The sequence below is a fragment of the Pagrus major genome, chromosome 19 (assembly GCF_040436345.1).
Source record: "Pagrus major chromosome 19, Pma_NU_1.0".
Classification (NCBI taxonomy): domain Eukaryota; kingdom Metazoa; phylum Chordata; class Actinopteri; order Spariformes; family Sparidae; genus Pagrus; species Pagrus major.
The window spans coordinates 5203000-5227929 of NC_133233.1; the positions used below are offsets into that span (position 1 = coordinate 5203000).

Consider the following 24930-nt stretch of genomic DNA (forward strand, 5'->3'; position numbering starts at 1 on the left):
TGTCTCGCCCTGAGGGTTGGAAAGTGAGCAGAGCATTGATGCCATAGGAAGCACTCTTTCAAACGCTCTTCCCCTCCTCATACAGCAGTAGTCCACTACAAGCTCATTGTTTTGTTGATATTGAGCTTTATGTGATTTTCATTGACTCAGTCCTTTGCACTCCTCTATAATAGTGGTCTTTCATACCCATTCACATCAGACTAACAACCCACTGTTTTTTGTTTTTTTTATGTGGATGGGTACAATCTGCATTTACTCCCGCATCAAATGACTGCAGTAGTCCCAGGTGTTTATTGCCTACAGCTCTGAACAGCTGTGATGGAAATACAACACCCAGGTGAACACGCTAATATTGGCCCCTTTTCAGGCACGATGCTGTGACTGGTGTTAAAGTTAAGGATGCAGACTTGTTCATACTTTTCCATCTCCATTTTGTGCTAACAAACATGAGACACAAGAAAAAAAACAGGCAAATTTGTCTCCTTAGAATGGGAAAATAATCGGTCACCTATTTTTTTAGCAGTTTCACCCATGTTAAAAAAAATGCACATATATACACTAATTTTGGTGTAAAAATTGTATAATTGAAGAGGCATGTTTCCCACTGGAAATTATTCACTGGAATCATACATGTCAGTATAGTGATGACTTCCATTTCACCAAAAAATATACTAAATACCTTCCTTATTAACTTACTACAAAGTCATTGCTCTGTTACATGAGTCTGGACGGACATGGATGCAACTTGACAGGTGGGTGAAGGCACACAACCACAAGGTGGTAATTCTAGTTTCTCTGTGGTGGTTTGATGCTGCGGGCGTATCACAGTGCCACTGAATGATTCAGCAAGCCTCTGGTCAGTGCAGACAGAAGGTCTGGCCTTGGCTGAAATCCATGGTACATACTGATGGTCTGATCCTAGCACTGCTTTTTTCAATCTTTTTTTACTATCAAATGCAAAAATCTGTCCAACAAGAAAGTTGCACTTAATTGGACAACATGTTCTTTGGTTTGAAATGCATGTTGCTTTCATTATAATTGTGTAGTTTTATTCAGACATGTTGTTAGCACCACTAAATTCTGGTCTGTCCTGTTTTCTGACATTTTGTACATTAAAGTTGTTTGACTTTGAACTAAAGGGACTTTAAGCAGTGAAGTTAGATATAGTTAGTCTCCTTTTCTTATTGAGGGGTGAGTTCTTTTTTAGCTACCGAGAAGTCAGCATGTGTACCATCTTACCTACCGCTCACCATCAGCATATCATGCATCATAGAACTCCCTCCATTTCTCATTTGAAAAGCAACACCATTGGTTTATAGTTAGCATTAAAATGCACTCTTGCGTAGTGTAGCACATATAGCGGTTTGCTTGACCAGTAGCTAATGTTAGCTCAGGTTAGCAAACCTTGGATAGATATCGTTATGTAACATTACTGAGTCAGTTTGCTGACTTTGTGATTCTCGTAACCTCAAAACAAAACATTAAGTAGAAAGAGCATGTAAAATTAAAATCTTGCTTTAGGGCGAGGGTTAAGTTTTCACTTTTGTAAAAACCACAAACTGGTTGCCTGGCAACTGCTCCCCACCACAAAATGTTAGAACAGTAAATTGCGATCTTTACAGTTCAGTTTGTGTAAGGATTAAATCATATTCACTATTCAGACAGGAGAGTGGTATTGATCCTTTCATTCAACTCTCTGCAAGAAAGAGAATAGGGGTATTCCCCAAAATACTAAATATTCATGTATCTCAGGGTTCACTTACTTGCCTTTTCTGGAAATTGTAATTGAATTCCCTCAATGGAGCTGAGCATTTCTTTTTTTTAATTAAAATATTATGACATTCAATTTGCTTATGTCAAATCTTTGCAATTAAGGTTTACTATCTTAAAGTAATTATGAACTGTAGATGGACAATGCTGCATTTCTATTATTATTAGTAGCAGTAGTAGTGGAAGCAGTAGCAGTGGAAGCAGTAGCAGTAGTAGAAGTAGCAGAAGCAGTAGAAGCAGTAGTAGCAGCAGCAGTAGAAGCAGCAGCAGTAGTAGCAGTAGAATCAGTAGCAGTAGCAATAGTAGTAGAAGCAGTAGTAGTAGAAGTAGCAGCAGTAGAAGTAGCAGTAGAAGCAGCAGTAGCAGTAGCAATAGTAGTAGAAGCAGTAGCAGCAGAAGCAGTAGCAGCAGTAGCAGTAGTAGCAGTAGTAGCAGTAGAAGCAGTAGCAGTAGAAGCAGCAGCAGTAGTAGTAGTAGTAGTAGAAGCAGTGGCAGTAGAAGCAGTAATAGCAGTAGCAGTAGTAGAAGCAGTAGTAGCAGTTGAAGCAGTGGCAGTAGAAGCAGTAATAGCAGTAGTAGAAGTGGAAGCAGTAGTAGTAGCAGTAGCAGTTGTAGAAGCAGTAGCAGTAGTAGAAGCAGTAGTAGCAGTAGAAGCAATGGCAGTAGAAGCAGTAGTAGCAGTAGCAGTAGTAGAAGTAGAAGCAGTAGTACTAGCAGTAGCAGTAGTAGAAGCAGTAGTAGCAGAAGTAGCAGAAGTAGAAGCAGTAGTAGAAGCAGTAGAAGCAGTAGCAGTAGTAGAAGCAGTAGTAGTAGTAGAAGCAGTAGAAGCAGTAGTAGCAGTGGCAGTAGAAGCAGTAGTAGCAGTAGCAGTAGAAGCAGTAGTAGTAACCTTTAACTTCATAAATCCAGGATGTCAGAATGCAAGATAAACTGTTTGTGCCTGACTGTGATTGTGATAAATTCACTATCCATCTTAAAGGATTTCGGTGTTAAAGATCTGTCTAAACAGCAGAAAGACTTAAACAGTACTGAACAGGAGGAACTGGTGTGGTTCATTTGTGGTATGAAAGCAAATGGATGAACCACATGATTTTGTGATTGTAGATATGTGATTCAAACATAATTTAGTTTTTGCATTCATGTTACAAAGTGTCTGTTTAATCATTGTATGTAATGATTAAAGATTGTCTGGTAACAATGTGAACACAGTACATGAAGCATTGCATCCACTCAGTAAATTAACACATGAGGTTCAGTTAAGTACAGAATGATTTGCGGTCAGTGACCTGAATTTGATTCCTTCTATGGCAACATGTAGTAATGATGATGAAGGTAGTGTTTCATAATATATGTGGGGCCGATCAATTTTCTACACACTCTGATGCAGTAGGTGGCAGTATGTATCATTAAAGCTGGTTTGCTGGTAGAAGAAGAAGGTTGTGAAGAAAATTGCCCATGAAAAGCACGTAGTCATCCGTAACCTCAAAAAAAAAATCATGTCGTGCATCTGTACATGCAGGAGTACATCTCCAGAACGGTTACTTTCCAGTCCATGTGACTCCACAGTTACTCCTCTTGGTTTGTCTGAAATGGATCATAACTAAAAGGAAACAATAGATCATTTTTGTCTTTGGCCTATATGAACTGAACTACAGGTGTGAAAGTGACCTTAGTATGACATGGTCCATCTTGTACAGAATCTTTTGTCTATGATGAATTCAAATTGAGACAGCTTGCTGTTCAAATTTAATCAAGCTCCGCTGTTTGACACATATTTATGCTTCCTCTGAGTTTCTTAGCAAATATCTATTAATGTCTTCCATTTACAGCGTGATGGTTTCCCTTTCTAATGGATGTGATGCAGCAGTTTGCTAGCAGAGGCTTCCATTCATTATTTTCACATCAATCAGTTAAAGAAATTAAATTAAGACTTTCTCTTTTATGCCTAGAGTGGAAGATATTTGATTACACTGTTTAATCCAACTCATTACACATCATCAGTGCCCACACGGCTAGTGTTTATTGATTGAACTGATTTCTTTGTAAGCAGGGATGAAAACTCAACAGCCAGTTGAATGTGGTCAGTTATTTTAGTTGTTTGTTTGTTTTTGTAGTTGCAGGACCCTGATGTTATTTTCACATGATTTAATCCATTCAGCTACAGGCTGTAATGGATCCTAATCAAAATGTGACTCTTTTCAAATTGGAGGCTTAAGAGTCACCAAAACACATCTGTTCTGCTGCTTTCAGAGGGCTGCATGGATCAAATGAACTGAAGGAAAGGTTTTTATTCACACCATGGATAAACGTAGCTGTTATGACTAATAATGAACAGTATTACCCTTTATTTATTAATTTTTACATAATATTGTACCGCCACCTGTCTAATAGTGTCTGCAGGTTGACAGTGTTTGAACATTTTTATTCACATTAATCATCATTATTTCATTAGTCCTGCTTATTTCGTTTAAAGGTGCAGTATGTAAGAATTGGCCACCTAACAAAATTATACTCCAAACAAATAGGGGGCAGCATATCACCAGAGTAACTGCTAACTGCTGCTAACTGTAGCCTCCCTTTGCTAGTTAGCTGAGTTAGCCATGCAGCTAGTCATTCACACTGGGTATTTGGGAACCAGGAAGGTGTTGGTGTTTACAATGCTAGCAGCTTTGGATTGAGATGCCTGCCAACTTCATCAGGTATCTCAGGTGTCTTTTTTTCACATTCTGTTGATCATTTTAGTTGATTTTTAAATGTTTTCGACTAAAGTTCTTACATATAGCGCCTTTAATAATTTTGTTTGCTATTGTTGACAGAATTAAAAATTGAATAGTCAGGCCTGGTGACTGACAGAGGTTACAGACACAGCCCCAATTTCCTTTAACTATTTATATTAAAGGTTTAAAAAAAAGAAAAGAAAAGCAGCACACAGATCAGGAGCATGTGCAGCTTCTAAATGTTTGCTGTCCTAGTTGGAACTCCAGTTCTGTAAGTATGTGTGTCACCCACAGTCACTCTGCATTACAAAGTAAAAGAATGGAAACACTCATTGTAGGGGGTGTAAGTATAGCATAGTACAGCCTCATCATGTACGACGAGCGTTATGGTGGTGATACCAACAGATGAAATTTAACGCTCATCTGCAAATCACAACCTATTTCAGAGATGCCTACAGCCGGACTCCTGTAAACTCCTGTTCAAAGCAAATGGAGATTGTCAACGAATTCACACCCTTACATAAAGCCAGGGTGTGAATTCTGTGTCAGACAGTCAGAAGATGAGGAAACTGAAAACAGATCACTGGGAAGGTGGCATTTATGACCGATGATATTAATAGATCAGGGTGCAATAGATAAAGATCCTTTACTTTGATCTAGCCAAAAACAAAATAGAAAATTCTGTAGCCTCTACTTTTCTCCATCAAGGTGTCATTACTGTGATTATTGCTGAAAGAATGCAGATCTTAATCTAAGATCATTTCTAGGGGCGTGCTTCTGTTTTTGTTTTTCAAACTTGAAAAGTCACCTTAGCTTTAAAGGAATAGTTCACTCTAGAACGAAATTCAGTCATTATCGACTCACCCTCATGCTGATGAGAAGTCCGGTGTAGTTTCTTATTCCTCAAAGTGCAGCTGGAGACCCGTGGGCCTACCCTCCGGCAACAATAATCCATTATCCTCAGTATGTCCATCCTTATCATCAGTATGTGGGTGAGTCGATAATGACTGAATTTTGTTTAAGAGTGAACTATTCCTTTAAGAAGCTTAAGTCCCAAACACCCAACTGATTACTGTCCACCAACATTTTGCTTATTATTTGTATTTCCACCTTTGCAAAATTTATGCTCTGGACATAAAAAAATGTCAGAAGGCCAAAGTGCTGTTCAAGGTCCAGAAAATACCAGCTTGTCATAGCCTGCTCATGCAAGTTTTTGTACTTTCCTAGCTCATATTCTCATCTCCACTTTGTTCCAGGCTGTCTTGTCATGTCTGAGCGTTAAAACTCAGTTCTGATCACATGATTATTCCCTTCTTAACAAAGTGTGTCGTTTTACTTGAGCAACGTATATGGCATGAAATCATTTACTGTCTACTTATGTATCAATAATTACAATGGTCCAAAAATGAGTGCATAACCAAAAAATAGTGTGGTAACCGTTCATGTCTTTCTGTTCAGGTATATGGCGCCAGAGGTCCTGGACGACTCCATAAACATGAAACACTTTGAGTCTTTCAAGCGAGCTGACATCTACGCCATGGGCCTGGTCTTCTGGGAGATTGCCAGCCGCTGCTCTATGGGAGGTGAGGATCAAATGAGAGGGGAGTGGTGGGGGTGGGGGTGATTCATTGGCTAAAAGAAGGAAAGAAGGGGAGGTTGACAGATTAATGATGAGCAGTGATGATGAGTTAATTATGGAAATATTGACATACCAGTATCTGCATGGATGAAGGAAAGATGCATGATCAGACACACTGATGTATACATGTAGCATGCAGGCCACCTCAATGTGGAGCCATTGTAACGTCATGTTTTTTCTGTCAGGCATCCATGAGGACTACCAGCTGCCCTACTACGACCTGGTTCAGTCAGATCCATCAGTGGAGGAGATGAGGAAGGTGGTCTGTGAGCAGAAGCTTCGGCCCAACATTCCCAACCGCTGGCAGAGCTGTGAGGTAGGACCAAAAAATGTGCTCTCTGCAAACTGTTGGCCAATTTGGCATGATGCTGAATTATTTGATTTGCTAAAATGTAAACAAATATACCTAATGGCAGTATTATATTACCCATTTTCAGCCCCCAAGGAATTGTAGTTGTAAGACTTCGAGCATGATTATCCCTCATATAGAAAAGTCTGTAGGAGTACACCACTTTGCTGTTTTTATGAACAGCAACACTCCCAGTCCCTTGTCTTCTGTTTAAAATGTCCACATAGAAATCTTGTCCTACCAAGGTCCAGAATTTTGTTATTTTCAGCCTAAGTAGGCCAGTTGTATTCAGCAGTAAGTCTGAACCTTGAAGCCCTGGAGTCTTCTCAATAACACTGCTCAATCGTATCACACACACACACACACACACAGCACACTCATTCCCACAGTCCCCAGAGAGGAACCAACCACTGAGCTTGTGGCAGGAGTAGGCGTGTGTGTTGTATCTCATCTCTGTCTTCAGTTTCAACAGTCTTTTGCACACACAAAGAGGCACACACTTGTGGTATTGGTTTGTTTACTGCATTGGGAGTCATTACAATCTAATTTGACCTGATTTGGGTAAATGTCAGCAGCTATGTGAAGGCAGAGGCATAAGCATGAGGTTTGGAGACCGTCTGGTTTATTTATGTTAACCCTTTATCATCGTATTAAAATACCATGATTGATAGGTCCTTTTGCTGGAGCTGTAACTGTTTGATGTATTTTCATGTTATAGTGGTTTGTCTGTGAGCCATCTTTCATGGGGTGGACTGTCCACATGTAGGCATACACAGCGACTCAGAGGAAATGATTGGCAGCTCAGTAGTTCTCGGTGAAGAGGAGATGCGATATCTGCTATTGGCTACAGAGTCACCCCTTGTGACTAATGGTTACAAACTACTTGATAGTGTCCAACAAGGTCTGCTGATAAGTAGCTTCAGCTCTGCTCTCTACTACACCCCAAACAAGCCAGTGTTTAACTGTATCACAAGTCGCCACCCATTGTAACTAGTTCATCTGTAAACGCATAAAACAATAACTTATTATCCCAGTGCTTTTAACCATGTGCATCAACATGCAGTCCAGCCTGTCTGATTCTTTTCAGACTTCCTGAGTACATTCTACAAATTGTGTCTCTTCTTTATAGACTTGGCAGTCCTACAAGTTACTTTTTAATTTTTTATTGAAGCACACAACTTACTTTACTTGGGTCCTCAAATTACTGTTGGTATATTAAGTTCCAGGTAGTTGTCTTCTCTAGTTAGTTGGAACAGCAAGCTAGCAGCTGTGTTTTGCATTGTGGCCAAGAATTCATTGTTTCAAATTGAAAATAGCATTAGGTTATTACATATTATTACCCTTAGAGCAACATTGAGTAGAAATTGTCATTTTGTGCGATCTGGCGCCCCCCACAGTTTTTGAGTGCAACACCACAGTCGTTAATACAAATCCCAGCTGTGTAACATTTTGTCAGACATAATGTAGGTGCCAACTACAAACAAACTCATTACATCATAACAATGTGATGTGTTGGAAACTTGTATGTTGAAGTAAACATATATGTAACGCTGTGATCCTCCCCTCTCACTGTAGTTACATAGTGCGGAAACAAGTGACAGAGACACCATTCAACCTGTTACAGGACACTGTACCATCAACATGACTCTGAAGCTGTTAGCAAAAAAAAAAATACTTGCTGTTGCTTTAAACGTAGTGTAAGGAACTTTTAACTGGGCATGAAACAGTCTCAGTTTGATACTGATGCCTCTATATGACCCATGAAGTAAATACGACCATCAGCAAGAAGATCGGCCAGTTATTGTAGTTATGGTTAATGCCTGTTACCAGCTCAGAGTCCGACTTGTCCGGGTTGGATAAGTCATAAATGTCAGCAGTTTTTTATAGTGGAGTGCTGAGGATGAATTGTGGAGTCTGACAGCCAAAGGAAAAGAAACTGCTCTGTAGTCCGAGGTAGGACAAATGAAAGTTCCTTGTAGCGGCTTTAGTGTGTATACTGTGATGCAACATTTGACATTTAAGCAGTACTCGTCAGCACGTATACCACAGTGAAGCCTAATGAAGCACTTAACAGACAGTGACATTTATCAGGCCATGGACAATTTAGGTTCAGTAAGCTATTTGGATTAATGGACCTGTTGAGACTTTGTACATATGTATGTGGAAATGCGTAAATACATAGTAGGTGCACAAATAACTGATTTGAGAGCATGAATTGGTAATTAATGTGCACAAATTTGTGTTATCTCTTTATTCCCCATGAGAGCTCCAATGCTCTTCACCTCTTAGATTTTTCAGTTTGCACTTTGAAATCTATCTCTTATAAGAGTAATTATTATGTTTAATAGTACTTAACATTTGTGTGTGCACAATTTGTCATCCACACAAATACTAATGCATGATAGTAGATCCAGTTCCAGCTCTTGTCCGTTTGCTTTGAGTCAGCCTGTGTGGTCACATATTCTCTACCTCTGCAGACTTCTTTATAAACACAGACTCTCTTATAAGCAGCCAGATTTGCTGCCCACACACACACACACACACCTTAAAGCTGGATATAAATGCTCATCACGCATTGTCAGGACTCCGTCTGTTGTATATTTTGACCTCTGCCACCTTTTTGTCTGGCAGCATCCAGACATCTATGATGTTTGTGATCTGGACAGAATCTATTGGGGGTTTTTTTAAAGTTAAATTTTTGGTTGGTCTTCCATTTTAATACACAAAGCTTGTTTGTACCATAACAATCATGTAGTCACAACTCTGCCCCGAAGAAGATCCTGAGAAATCCCCCTCTAAACATGAGCTAATGAGAGTTTTCTGAGCCAAAGGCAGCATGTGGACTTTAAAACAGCTCCTGTGGTTTGTTTCTCTGCCCAGGTACTTTCTACAGTGAGCTTAGCAACATCACTACCTTGTGTGTTAACTAACCCATGAAGGCTGTATTCTCTACATTTTTATCTTTTTCAGAGGAATCTCAATAGAGGACTGATTTTCAGGGTTCACTTTTGTTCCATTAGCTTTCAGCTTCCAATGTATTTCACTAAGAAGTGTTTCTTTTATAACTCTGTTCTAAACTAAGTTTTACTGACAAAGAATAGAACAGAATACAAATACATACATCTTACCGATGAACCCAGACACAAACCTTGAGTTATTTTAGGCTCAATATTGAGACATTACGCCAGGTCCATCCTCTCACATTGACTTGCTGTGCAGTGCAGGATAAACCTTGACTGTTGTTGCATTGGGCACAAATGTTCACTCACAAAATGTGTTTTTGGCCATAACCCAAGAATGAATTTGCTCATAATGACAACATTTCGCACGAATGTCTTATAGGATAAAATGATGCAGTGATGACATTTTAAAGTCAAACGGTCAAAAGTTAGCTTTACTAGGACATCATAACAGTCTGCAAAAACACTTTTCTGGCCATTGTTCAACTCAGGAACAGAAGGGGAGATTGTGACCATATTTCCCATTTGACTCTTATCTTTGGTGTCCACCTTGAAACATTGCTGATGGTAGAGATCTTCTGTGTTGACACCTTCTGTGTTGCTAGGTTTAACGTGTGTGGAGTATCCAAATTGTAAACTTGTAGCTTCTTTGCAGCAACATCCATATTCAATATTACTGTTGTCATGGCTAGAACTTTGTGTTATTTCATAATCAGCTTAATTGGTGAAAAGTGTGAATGCCGCGACATGGTAGCTCTAGCACTTTTTTTGGGGGTGGGGTTCAAGTACAGTTCATACTTTATGGATATAATTAGTTAGCTAAACATACACATAAATGAAGAAAATAGAAGACCTTTAAAGCAATTTAACACAGAAGCTAAGGCAGTTTTGAGTGATCCCCACTATTTCTATTTCTTTCAGCTTTCTATTTCACCTTTGTATTTACTGCTGAACAGGTCAATACATTTTGAGCAGCTAATTGAGCACACACAGCCCATAAAGTAGTGGCAAGAGTAGCATGAAATCTGCTGTGCCCATTTATGTAACCAGCACTTCTAATAAGTATATTGTGATAATGGTTAAATTGACATGAGATGTGCTATTTGCATGTACTCGCTCAAAACAAAAACATCTTTTTTAATATCGAGAGCCTATGGTGTTTCCTGCAGTCATCGCTAGGCCAACTTCTGTGTCAGTACTGTTTCCTGACATTGCTCATGCAGAATATAAGGTTGGGCTCACTGTCTGGTCTGGAGGTAAACTCTCACACATCATACACACAGAAAGAGCCACTCATGTTCACACAACAGTAATGCACAATGAGCCGCAGACTGCAGCAATGATACCCTTCCAGACAGACCAGCAGGTTTAACGAGTTGATACTAGACTACCTGCAGAATCAGACGCAGGGAGTGTTTTTAAACCCAACTCAATCTATAATTAGCATGATAAGGGGGAGTGATGGAGAGTGTGGCACTCTGCCCCTCTTTTTTAGTATTTGACCAAGTTAAAGAACACCAGATTTTTTGCTTATTTGGATCACCTTTTTTTGCTGTAGTGCACTCTAGTCTAGTGTTTAGCAGCATTTTGTTTGCTATTAAAAACAAATGTACCTTTTGCAAAAAAAACTCTGAGACTGACCTCTGAGCTCTGGTCAGTTTCCAGGTGCTCATACTGTCCAGTTACTTGTGCAAATCAAACCTAACAACTGAAGTGTTCCCATATGGGTCCCTGTGTCTAAATGGGATCAAAAGACCCTCCATGGGGTCTACAGCGGGTTGTTTTGAAGATCCTTGACAGAAAATGAAGTGTAAGAACCACTCATCCAGAGTCAAGTCTTGTCGATGTGTTACTCTGTGTTGCTGTTCAAGGCAGCTGGTTTTAACAGTGACATTCCCAGGAGGGATTTTTTTCAGTCTGTTCCCCATTCCACCATTTAGCCTGTAAATCACAATGGCAGATTAAAGTAAATGGAGCAGTGTCTGAAAGCATTTGAATCTGAAAGCCTGTACATAAGAAATGAGCTTCAGTTTGCTCTGCTGAAGGAGACTGTGTGTGTGTGTGTGTGTGTGTGTGTGTGTGTGTGTGTGTGTGTGTGTGTGTGTGTGTGTGTGTGTGTGTGTGTGTGTGTGAGAATGCTTGTCTGTAACAGTGTAGAGTTGGCACAAATCCACCCGATGAATGGCAGACTGGAATGTGTTGGCTGTTTTAATGAGCACTGTAGGAACTTCCATAGATGGAGCACTAACGTCTCACCAGACAGACGCTGTGAGAGACACACACAGACATGTTGACTCGTACATACCAGGTGATGTTTACAGCCCTGTGGAGGCTCTACCCTCTTCCAAAGCCTACTTGAAACGTATACTTGTAGATGAACGTGAGGCAAGAGGAAAGACCTTTAAATACATACAAAACATCAAACCTAGCAAAAATGTAATAAGAAAAACTGTAAAAGAACTGAATAGAAAAAGGACAGATGCCTTTTCACTGTGTTAAACTTTAGGTTTTTCTAGGTTTTTTAACTATGATTACAAGCAGGTCGAGGGGTCAGGAAACAACAGCTGATAAACATCAGGTGAAAGCAATTCATTTTCACCAGTTTCACACCTTGGAAGTGGTGGAAGCTTAATTAATGCACCTTTTTAAGAAAGCACAACTGGTATTTATTAGCTCTCACTCTAGTCCCCTCTATTTCTAGCTCCATTGAAAGTGCCACTGGCGCATCACTTATTATGATACTATATTACTTACGCAGGACACCGGAAGAGTCACTCATGGTCGTTTTCCCCAGTAACCTCCCAGGGAAACTCTTGTACCCCTTTTCCACTGGTCATAAATCCCAATTACCCACTAAGATCAGGCTTTTGTGTGCAATGTGAATGTGTAAACTCTGCATTTACACCCGGGTCTATTGACTCTGCAATAGACACAGGTTTTTATCACCTCGGCTCGGCTTTGATCTAAACGTAAGACCTGGGTGAATATGCTAAATTCCACCGTGCGAAGTGATGGCGCGTTATCAACATCCGGTGGTGGCGCGTAAATAAGGAAGGAATTTGGGATGCGGCCTATTATGGAGGTTTTATTACTGGACACAGTGTTGGAGGTGGAGCCCAGTTCATTCCTATGAAAGCTGCTCAGTGGTGTTTGAAACCAGAAAAGCTTGACTTCCAGGCTATGAAAATACCTGCATCGGCAACCGAGCCGGCTAACTTCTGGTTTAGCGCTCAGCTAACTTGAAGGGGGATAAAATTATTTTAACCGCACGGCTCTTCTGGACTTTCCAAATGTTACTGTTTATGAGGTACAACGTAACACTTCAGATACAAATCCCAGACTTGCCTGCGGGGAGTGGGAATGGGGACAATAGGCGATCTTTAGCGGGTGAACCCGCGTTGACCCACTCATTTTGGTGGAAAAGTGGCATTGGATACGTTCTAAATGTGTTTATTGCCTGGTTTTCAGAGATTGCAAATAAGGAAATAAATGTGAACAAAAGGATTTTAAACAATCATATCAGGAAAATTCCTACAAAACAGTAGGTATTACTGTGAGATTTAAACGTTTATCAGAATTTAAATTCTGAATTCTGGCACCACCAGTCTTTTTTGAATGCAGAGTTAAGGGACAATGCTCAAAAGACGGAAGGAGTCCAGTTAACTTACACAGGCTCAACAATTCCTCGATGGAAGACATACCAAAGTTGGTAATGAGACGAATGTTACATTTTGTTGGAAAATGAAAATCAGCTGTTGACCTGATGACAGCTCATGAAGATCCAAATGAATATGTAAATGTAGTTTACAAATGTAAATGAAACCAGGACAGACGAGAGTTTTTGGAGGACATGGATTCAAAAATCTATATGGATATGATCAATGTTAGACAAAAGACTAACTGACAGGTATTGTGATGCAAAGGAAGCATGTGGATTGAGAATGTAATGAGAGAAAGAATTTAGCCTCAGAACCTCACAAATCATGGCGACATTCAAATTTTCACATTAGTGTTGGTGAACCCATCCAAACACAGTCCAGGTTTAACTGGGAGTGGCTCAAAAACTGAAATTTAAAGTTCATGACTGCATAAAACCAACTTCAACAAGCCTGCAATTGTCTTATTTATATGCAGAACAGCAGACAAGTTTATGTTCCAACTGTTCAAACATCATGTCGTAATCTAGTCATATTAACCTTTGTCGTCTCTCCTCTGCAGGCCTTGCGAGTGATGGCGAAGATAATGAGGGAGTGTTGGTATGCCAACAGTGCCGCCCGACTCACTGCTCTCCGAATCAAGAAAACCCTGTCTCAGCTCAGCCAACAGGAGGGAATCAAGATGTAGACACAACTACCAAACACACATACACACACACACCTCTGACTGGCATCCATATCGTTAGCATTACAGCATTACAGCATTATTATCTTCATTATTATTCATCGAGTGTTTCTCCCCTCTGGCTTGATGAGAAGTGAGGACTTCTTTTCCCCTTGTGCTCTCTTTTTTCTATCCCATTTCATTCATTGATAAACTGATGAGTCCTGTAGCTGAAACTGAGGAACTGTGTGTGTCTGTCTGTGTGTCTGTCTGTGTGTCTGTGTGTCTGTCTGTGTGTGTGTGTGTGTGTGTGTGTGTGTGTGTGTGTGTGTGTGTGTGTGTGTGTGTGTGTGTGTGTGTGTGTGTGTGTGTGTGTGTGTGTGTGTGTGTGTGTGTGTGTGTGTGTGTGTGTGTGTGTGTGTGTGTGTGTGTGTGTGTTGCACCGGGCAGACAAACACACATGCATGGGCTGGATGGATAGATGGATGGATCTAATGAAGGATGGTTGTGTCTGAAGGGGATAACAGAGGCCTCCACTCATTATCCTCCATCTTCCTTTACTACATTCATCACATGAAGTCTCTGAAAGACCCACTGGGGCAACTGGTTTTCATCTCAAGTTCCTCCTCCACCGCTCATCACACGCCCACCAATAGGAGCTCAGACCCCATCAGGTAAACAAAAGGCCAGATAGGGAACCATCTGGGGGGCCTTTGAGCTGCCGCAGCTTTGCTCTCATCTCCTGTCATCATCATCATTATCATCACCCCCTCATTTGTATAATAGCATTTCAAACTTCACTTTAGAGATTTGAGCTACTCTTCAGTAGGGCTGCAAAGTGCTCATTTACATCTTGGAATAATGTTGTTTGCCATGGAATATTTAAATCTCCTCATTTCAAACACAAAAATGTGTTTAAAAAAACTTGGAACTTTGAAATTATCCAAGTCATGTGATCTGTCAGTAGGCCAGTACATTAATATCTGAATGTAACCGCGTGTAATGCTCAGGTTTTCAGGTGAACCAATACAGGAGCTTACATTACTCATTACAGTGAGAGATGTATGGTACATGTATGGTAGCAAAGAAATCTTAAAGATGAACCTATTTGTAAAATTAAATCACTGCTGAATATTGCTGAAATTTCATTACCACTTAATTTGTAGCACTTCAATAATTAACTCATCCATCTGATTTAATGTGGCTTGAAATGGCCTTAACATTAAAGGCTGCCAAAACTAGAGTGGTGAAATGTAGTCACTAGACATTCAAGATGCAAAGGTAAAACTTCCGTTGGACCATTGTCCTGTCGGATGCCCTAACCCTGCCAATCATAGTCTGAATTTTGTGGGGTTTATCATCCATCCAACAAATTAAAGCACTTGGTCGTAAAAACACTTGAGAATTCACCATATAAACTTAGACAGAAGTTGGACAAATTGTATTATTTCTGTGCTATAAATTTGGTGGTGTGTAAATGTCAGTATTAAGTTGAGGGTACATGACATTTTAGGACTCAAATAGTAGGTTTTCTAATAAAATTGTAATTACTATAGCCGTTGGTGGCGTCCATGTACACAGAGTGAGTCGAGCAGTTTCCTATCAAAAGCTGTAAAATGTGTTGGACGTCAGAGAATAGATAATCAACCAGTTGTTACAACCCAAAGAAATGACAAGTGTTTTTCTTTAGAAACTTTAAGATATTATTGATTTCTTGGCCGTTGGTGTGCTGCTCAGAGAGCAACAGAGTTGCAAAATGAGCAGACAGTCGCTGGCTGTTAAGGCTACCTGACAGAATTCCTCTGAATCTCAGAGCTGACAGTGGCTCAGCCTTTATCAATAGTGTTTCAGAGGGTAAAGATGATTTCACAGAGTAAACAGTTCTGAGGTGAAGTTGTTTGCAGCCCTACTCTGGAGTCGTTATAAAGTAGCATTGGGAACTGGAGCGAGGACCTGGGGGTTATGGGACAGTCTGTCAGCTGCCCTGTGGGGTCCAGACAAACAATGGCTTCATCTGTTCTTCATCTAGTCCAGTTGTTAGCAGAATCTCTCATCTTTGCAACAGTTTTGCACCTGTTTTTTTCATTTGTTACTGTTGTATTTCCCCGTCTCCCTCCGCATTGGGAGGGAAACGGACAGGTCAGTTTAATTTATTGTGTTTTTTGAATTTTCTTTCTGGTGGCAGGGGATCTTTTTTGCAAAACTAAACTGGACATAATGACCTCATTCATTTTTGGCGAACATGCTGCAACATATGCAATATACAGTAGATAAATGTGTCTATTTTCTATACTCTGCTCTGCTAAACCACAAACAGCAAGAACAACAACACCAACAATCAGCTGCCACCATGCCTTCCAAGCCAGCTGTTACCGGAAAGTGCCAGTGCTTTAAAAACCCAACTCCTCTCATGTCGGCTGCTGTGGAGTGTTTGCTCTCGCCTGTATGCAGCTCTGAGCGCTGTGTGTCGGGGATGCCTGCGGGAGCCATGCCGAGCATACAGCAAGCTCGTACTATGCACACCCAAGAAGTAGGGACGGAAAGCAACACGCAGCACGTCACAGCACCCACAACCCAGCCGACTCTCTGGTGCCATTTCGTCTACCCGCCCCCCCGAACACCCAATCACCTCAGCAACAAGTCATCGTACAGCTTCTCCTCCCGGTGGACAGTGTCTGGAAACTGAGCTCCAGCACCTCAAACTGTGTTTTGTTGGAAAGATGATGCCACAAAAGCTCACAGCGGCTTCTGAAAAGAGACTCAAAAAGACTTGTAAGCATTACTGATGTTGCCCTATAAATGTAAACTCTTGGATTTTTGATTTTCGTTCTTTTCATATGTTTGCGCCATTGACAGCGCAGCAGCGCAAATCAACTTTCAAGCGTTTTCTTCTTTGTAGGATAATCAACAAAAATGAGGTACATTCATTTAAATATAGCAAACGGATATTTACTAAGCCATAGGTTTTCCAGGTTGTGTATTTTTTTTTCTTTTTGTGTGGCAAGGTCTTTTTCTACTAGAATGTACATTTACGAAAAACAAAAGGTGAAAAAAATATGCGTAAAATGGACAATTTTGTCATTTCAGCTTAGCAAGCCTTAAGGGACCAACGCATAAGAGTCAGGATCTACTCTTATTTTATTTTCCTTTTGTTTTATTATTTTTTTTGTTTTTTTTATCAAAAAAGATACATATATATATATATATGTATATATAATTGATTACTATGATAAAGGTAGTGTCATTATTCTATCTAAAGGACAAAAAAATATATGTAGCACCTGATTTAACAGTTTGTTTCAGTCAAATGTTTGTCCTGTTGCCAAAATTGCCATACATCTAAACCCATTGATTTGATTTGACAGATCTGCTCGTGTCTCAGTTCCATCAAAAGCACTTGTCTTTTAGAACACAGGTCAAAACAAAGTCCCCATTCACTTTAAATGCACAAAATGACTGCAAACAGTTAATAATTAATACGTTCAGTAAATTAGATTTGCTCTAAGAAGTCCCTCTTGATTGTTCAGCAATAAGTGCACTTCTGAACCAGCGTGGGGTTTACCTGTGTGGCAATTTAGATGTTGGTGAGTCTGTCTTTCTCCATTGCTTTTCTTTATGAATACATAATGTATTGATGTGCTGCTACTTAGTTGTCCACCTCGCTCTCCGAGTGGAGGTGAGAGCTGCCGTTGGATGTAAATATCCTCAGATTGCCTGAATCTGATCATTCTGTGCCATGTTGCTTGGATGCAAATCCAGCCCATCGTCATTTGGTAGGCAGTCCTCTCAAAGATTTGCTGAAGTATGTTGAAGAGTTGTTGTCAGCCACCATCTATGGAAGTGCACCCACCACCCACTGCAGCAGCTCATTTCACTGATGAGTTCTTCCTCTCTAGTTCAAAGTGCTGATCAGTTCAATCAGCTGCTTTAGTGTTTAATTAGAATGGAAAGCTGCCGCCTTCATGGATGATGGTTGAAAACCACAGTGCCAATCTATGGATGGGCATCAGAGTCGCTTGTTCTCTGAACTTTGATGCCCACACTTGAAACACCGTTGGAAATGCATTGAGACTTATTTTTCTCTACTAGAAGCCCAAGTGTAGAGGAGGCGGCTGGAGAGCAAACACATTTAACTATTTTTGAGGTAGTGATTTGTTTAGAAAAGTTCTTCTTCTCTATCTTAAAAAAACCCTGTTGATGCCCTTATTGCAACTGATAATGTAATAATCTGTCAAAATACACAAACTGCAACTTGCAAAAATCAAATCAAACCTTTTGAGCGTTTCATTGGCAGTTCCAGTTACGCCTCTTTAAAGGCAGCCCTTTGCAGACTGCACTTTTTGTTGACGTGTCATAGTTTCAGGCAGTCCATCTGAATTTATTTGTCGACATCAGTTCTTGGTTCATTGGATAGAATTTTTAAACCAATCAAAGAAAAAGAAAAGTTCAAATCAAGTTGAAACATACAAAACCTGTTTAAGCTTGATGTTTTATTCTTGACTTCAGAAGTCAAAAAATCAGCAGTTTACAAAAAACGTCTCCGCTCAAGGTCCACTCACTTGTTCTCAGTCAGGTAACTCATATGGAATAGACCATTATGTGAATGTACGATATGTGCAGTGTTTATGTTGGGTATCTAGATACTTTAATATTTATACTTTAATATTTGGCAATCCCCACAAGGAAACGCCAAGCTCAGTGCAGCAGTGAGGGGGAATGATGAAACCTTTAGTGCCACCGATGGAAAATCCTACAACTGCATAGGAAAATGCAACATTTGAACATCTAGCAGCAACAGCAAACTCATCTGCTGATAGACTGCATTACTGTCGAGAGCTCCAGAACAAATGTGTGAGTGGACCTTCAGTGGAGAAAGAAATTATTAAAGTGAAGATATAATTACCTTAATCAAAGCTTTTTTGATGAGTCAATTGCTGTTTCCCTTGATTTATAAATGCTGTTACATTACTGAGACAAAATCTGTATATTTAGTTGGCTAAAATAAAAGAACATTTCACCAGCAATATCCTGTAGCCTTTTAAAACTACTGCACCAAACATTTCTAATGTGACAAGTTAATTTAAAAAGAAAATTACATAATCAGTTGCTACAGGCTTTATTCACTGATTTCCTTGTCGTCCTTTGTTATTTAAAGAAAACAACAAAAGTTTGACAAAAAGCGGACAAGTTGTGATGTGCCCACGCATACAGCTCCACTGTTGAGTCATTGTTGTGAATGAAGTATTCTTAAATATGTAGAAATGATCAGCAGATAAAACTTGTAAATATCTAGTGGAGTAAACAAAAGAAGAAAGCTATCCTGATATTTGAAGAAAGTAAAGTGGATATCGCTGCTATGTTGAATACAAAAAGGGTGACAGACTATGCTGAATTATTAAATGTGTACAAAAGTGGTCAAACTAGTAGTGAAAACTGGGGCTTGCCAGGGAAGACCAGGGCCAAGGATCCATCTTTCTAAGCCATGTGGGTTTGGGGGGGGGGGGGGGGGAGCTAAATTTTAAAATCTCAAAGTATCCCTTTAAGTAAGTCCTGGCCAGCCCCACTGGGCCTCTGTGTAGGATTGAGACTGTATAGTGTGTATTCCATTAGCAATGTCATTCTCTGGGACATTAGCAACAACAAAAGCTCAACTCAACAGCACCTCTGGTATGCCTCTACTAGGACAACCTTCATTCTGTCTTAAAGTCACCAGCAGCCTTGTACTTTTTCTTTTCAAAACCCAAGATGACTTAACTGTAAAATGACATGTTTGCACCCAGCTATTCTTTTGTGCTCTTTATACAGCAGTCTTTGTGTCCTTCACTCTATCTTGCCTTTCTCTCTTGTCATTCCATGTTCTCAAATTGATTAAACAGATATCTCGTAGCTACAAGGGCCAAACTTCACTGCAGCCGGTACCCCAGCTTCTCAGCTCCATACTTTTCTACATTTCTAAACTCTGATCTTAAGGCTGTGGTGTGTTTGAAACAAAACTAGTTTGTACAGCACGATGACTGGTACAGAGAGGGATAACGGCTCACACTTTCAGACAGTCTCTCCTCAAAGACAGTCACAGAACAACTGACAGAAGGTGTTGTGGAGAATGATTAAAGCTGTGGGGAGATTTAAACTTTCTCACCTCTAAGATGAACCATTTCAGAAAATTACATAAAATTGTTGGACACAGTCGGGCCAGGATCCAACAACCACTTTGTTTGCAGCACACCAACACTTTTTAAGAAATACTTCAGTTTAGCATTACATGGCCACAACATGGGAAGACTTGCACTGAAGAGTTCAAAATTGATGCAGCAGAACCAGAGATGATCTTTTTCTCAGACACATTTATTATCCTTGTCAAACGTGTGTGTTATGCTAGTAGTGTCTGATGTAGCCTGCAGCAGAGATGAGGAGCAGACTGCAGAGGTCACTTCTTTCTAATGTCACACCTCTAATATTTTTTCAAGTCGTTTTTCTTCAAACTTGTAATGTTCAGCCACAACTGACGCTGACTCAAGTGACATCACTGGAGGACATTTATCAGACTTCACACAGCTCCCCCTGGAGAAACTCACTTCATACTTTTGTCACATATACAGTTATACTCCACAACATCTGGAAACACACTTGGATGCGTGTTCCAACGTTGAGGCTGGAGTGCAGGTGTTGGCTCCAACAGAAATTGTCTGTACGTGGCTGGATCCACCAATTCCACAATGACAATAAACACCACCATTGTCCTTAAGGAGAGACTGAAAGTGTTGTCTGTTAATTCCATATTTAAGTGATGGCCTCGTCTCGCCTGTCTCTCTGAGGGCAGGCTTTCACCCTTCCTCTATTTGTGGCCATATTCAAAAGCTTCTGCCTGTGACGCGGCTGTTGGAACACAGTACGTCAGCCTCAGGGTTGTAGGCTGTCCTACCTTTTTTCTGGAAAGCTTGGGACTGAACCTGTTAATCCTATTTTTCGTTCCTTCGTTCCTTAACAGTTTTTGCTTAGGTAACCCAATCACTATGTGGGCCATGAAGAAAACGCTGTACCTCCTCTTTAAGAATCTTACCTTGCCTTCTCTGTCCTTAGCTCAGATTAAAGGGGGAGGAGGTCACTGTACACTATGTACTGATATGCAGCCACCATGCAACTTTAAACCTCGGTTCACTAGTCAACACAGTTGAAAGTTGTGAATGGGAGCAGTGCTAAGGCCTTTTGTGACTCAAACCCAACAAATGAGATGCACTTTGGTTGTTAGGTCTGGTCAAATATGCAGCCTTTTCATACCGTTCTTTTTACGCCAAGAAAGGTCCAAAACGAGCAGTTCTTCTGCTCTTTGTGCATTGATGGAGGGCCAAAACAGGGAGGTAACATACACTATGCCAGCAGCTCTACCGCTTCAAACCACGCACTGATTAATTCCCACAGCTGTGAATGTATCGGCCCTCTCAGAGTCTCCTACCAATCCGAGCACAACCTGCGTAACTCAGCCCAAAGGTCATGGCAGCATGCAACTATCCACCGCACGGGTCTGTTTCTATCTCTTTCTCTTGTTATGCAAATTCTGGGCCAATCATGTCTGCCCACTCAGTCCCTCTGGATCACACAGGTTCAATGACCTATCTATGCTAGCACGATCCACACACTGTGATGAGGAACGCGTCGGGGTTGAAAGATTATCACGTTATTTCTTCATGGTTGCCCTCCATCATCTCAGCGACCTGTTATACAATGGTCTCTGATGAAGCAACCACAACGGTCAAGTGTTAAGGTTGATGTGAGGAGTGGTTTGGGTCACTTAAGGGTTCAGGCGTTGCTTAGTTGAGACAGTTTTCCTCTCTGGTTCAATGCTGCAGTGAGGCCTTTGTGGCAACAAGGGTAGCAGAAAGCTTTATCATGTTTTATTTGGTGCCTAAGTTTGACAAGACTTCTTTTACTTTTCACCTCGAATGACAAGACTGCATGTGATTGTGTGTCTGCATTGATGTCTGCATTACCTGCTTTATAGATGTCATCCAAAAGCTGAGAAGTATCTTAAAAAAACATAATTAACATATTAAAAAGGTCACTTAATCAAAAAGAAAATACCTCCTTTTAAAGACCAATGTGTTTTACCTCACTGTATATATATTCTCGATTTGTTTACTCCAAGTTTGCAATTTATCTTTCTCTTTTGTTTCTATGAAATGCTTAAAAAAAAGTTGAAGAGAATAATTTTCTTTTCAATGGTACTTTTTTGTCAGATGGCATTGTATTGTGTTTGTGTTGTGCCCAAGCAGTATACTATTCCTCTTTTACCATGCTCTGTATATGACATGTTGGTTGTGTTCTGCGTGAGCTGTACAGTCAAAGCGCTTTACAAATGTCCAAGCCCCCTTCTGAGCTCTGGTACAAATGCCTTGTTCAATATGTTCTTTTGTTTAATGAAAAAAAAAGAAAAAAAGAGTCAGAGTGGAGGTGGAGGAGGCTGGAAGTGAGGGGAGGGACTGTAAAGCAAGAACCCCTCAACAACTGTTGAACCCTCCTCACCTCACAACCCTCTTGGATTTCTAAACATATTATAATCTTGACTTTTTTATATAGTGTGTACAGATGAATGAGAGATCAACATAGGAATTAGAGGATTGACACTTATGTTAACTTCTAACATAGCTGGAGTAGAAAATGGTGTGAATAAAGAAACAAAGTTTCACTACAAGATCTGTGTCTGCTTTATTTGTTCTACTGGGAAGTCTGCAAACCTCACAACGGTGAAGTGCCAGCGTCTGATTCCTGTATCTCAGGTACATGGAAGTGAGTATCCGGGTCCAGAGACTCTGCTCTTAGGGGCTAGGCGTCAGACTTTTCAGTTGTCCACTAGGAAACAAATTGGAAATGCTATAGGTTTTACACTGTAATTTTTGTACAAATGGTGAGCATGTATGTGTCAATACACACTTAGGTAAGAGGGGTCATTTTCTGCATTATGTTCTGTTAAGAAACAAAAAACAAAGCAAACATACATATTGACACACAGTCGTCAAAACTTTACATCCACTCATAAAGAGCATGTTCATCACGTCAGTCTTCAGTTCCAATGATTTCTGCAGCTCTCATGTTTCTGTGATGAATTAGTGGAACACAAACTACTTTGTCACAAAAACATTCATGAAGTTTGGTTCAATAATGAATTTCTTACAGGTCTTCTGAACATGTGACCAAATCTGCTTTCATCACAGAAACATGAGAGCTGTAGAAATCATTGGAACTGAAAACTGACGTGATGAACATGCTCTTTACGAGTGGATGTAAACTTTTGACTAACTGTATATCTGTGACAAGCTATTATCGGCCAGCTGACATGTTGGTCAGGCTCTGATAAAAAGCACTGCGTAACTTTAAATGTGAGGAAGCATGGTAGCTGTGCCTTAACAGAACATCTATTAATTACCAGAATTTGCTAAATTTTCATTCTGTGGCCTGCTCGCTAGTCATCAGCTCACTAACACTAGTAAACAATTATATAATTTGAATTTAGCTTTGAAGCGAACATGATCAGCTTTGATTTTACATTTTACTAAATGCTACAAAATGTATGTGTTAAAATGATGCCTTTGGTGCCAAATCTGTCTTAAATTGTCTTAAAAATAAACAAATGTAGTTGTTTTGAAAACTGCGATGACGATTCTGTTTTTACTTTACGTAATATTCTGGAAGATTTTCATGTAAATAAATATGTTAAGTCACTATCTATTTGTATCGGGGTTGCCTTGCCGAGGTGGAGAGCACTAAAAGAAATAAAAGGGACTGAGGGGAGATACAGATGTGGCTCTCTTTCTCTTGGACTGGTCGGCACCACTAAAGTTTATAATGTCAAATATAAAATCTACTCTACCTAAATTGCGGACTTTGCTTTGGGGTAACATTAGTCACCACACAGATTGAGTTTTTACCTCCGCCAAGGAGGTTATATTTTCGGTGCCGTTTATCAGCAGGATTATGGATTTGGCCAGACTTCATGAAACTTTGTGGAAGTCATTAGGTTTGCAAACAACGAACAGGACCGTTTCAGGGCTAATTTATTTTCTCTGTTGGCAAGCTAGCAAAAATACACCTGCAACTGCTGCTAATCGCCATCGGTGTCGCCAAAGAGAACAAAACAGACATCATTGAGATTACCACTTTAAAGCAGCATTAGGTTAAAAGTAAAGTTTTTTTTAAAAATTCAATCAAATGACTTCATGACTATATAGTATACAGTATATATGTAGGTGTATATAGATATGTTTTTAGACTTTTAGCTCATATTTGTGGTTTTATGTCACATTTACTATGTTGGTTTACACTCACCTGCCTGGTATATATCCTAAACTATATTTTTTTACAACCTGTAAAAAACATGACAGTTGAAACACATAAATGCATTATTATAGTGAGAATCAGTGTGATGTAGTTTAGAAGAATGAATCTTTTGGGGCAGATGCCTCATATTTATTGAGAACAGGTAAATGCAGTAAATCTTTATGTCTAGGTTCTCGGTCATTTCACTCCCTGTAAAGCATACTGAGCAGCAGACGGGAGAACAGGAAGCGATCAATACAAATCCCCCATGTGGCGTGTAGTGAACAGAGCCTGCAGGTGGATGCTGAGGTGGGGGCAGGGAAAAAGAAATTGCCCCCAGGCAGCCAGAAGAGCAGTGTGGTAATGGCAACAGGTCTGTACAGGCTGCATGTCAGGGAGACACTTTGATTAAGAGGTAGGTGAAAACAGTTAGCTTTATTTCACTCAAAGAATAAGAATGTGACTGACTGAAAACTGTTCAAATGCAATTCATTTTGTTGTCGGTGCTCTGTGGCTCATCACTCTCTGTGAAGCTTACAGAGCAGCAGATGGGAGAACAGGCAGTGATCAATGCAAATCCCCCAAACTGCACCGAGATCACATAGCAAGACGCTAATATGGCTGTGAGACTACAGCGGAGCACCTGCCACTCAGAGAACTGGTGACAATTAATAATAACACTCATTACATCCGTTTACAAGTAGTCTTCTGTATTCAGCCAGGCTGCACTTGATATCATGTGACTGTATATTTGAGGGAGCAGAACTTAGGAAACGAACTTCCTGAACTGTTGTCAATAAAGGAAAGAGGATATGATATGATGATGACATGTTTAAAGCATAAAAAGGAAAAGACTTGAGAGTG

General features: G+C 40.1%; 1 protein-coding gene across 2 annotated transcripts in view; it reads left to right on the plus strand.

Moving 5' to 3' along the window:
- The window catches only part of tgfbr1b (transforming growth factor, beta receptor 1 b), a 37445-nt gene extending 15001 nt beyond the window's left edge, over positions 1-22444 (plus strand). Inside the window, exons 6-9 of one of the 2 annotated variants that reach the window (XR_012180500.1) lie at positions 5946-6070; positions 6312-6442; positions 13654-14429; positions 16073-22444. Coding sequence is in view for 1 of the 2 variants with exons in the window: in XM_073488408.1 (XP_073344509.1) it covers positions 5946-6070; positions 6312-6442; positions 13654-13779 (382 nt within the window). In the remaining variant the exon portion in view is untranslated. Of the gene's footprint in view, positions 1-5945; positions 6071-6311; positions 6443-13653 lie in introns of both variants that reach the window. The other variant, XM_073488408.1, reaches the window with a different exon arrangement.
- Positions 22445-24930: the final 2486 nt, after the last annotated feature.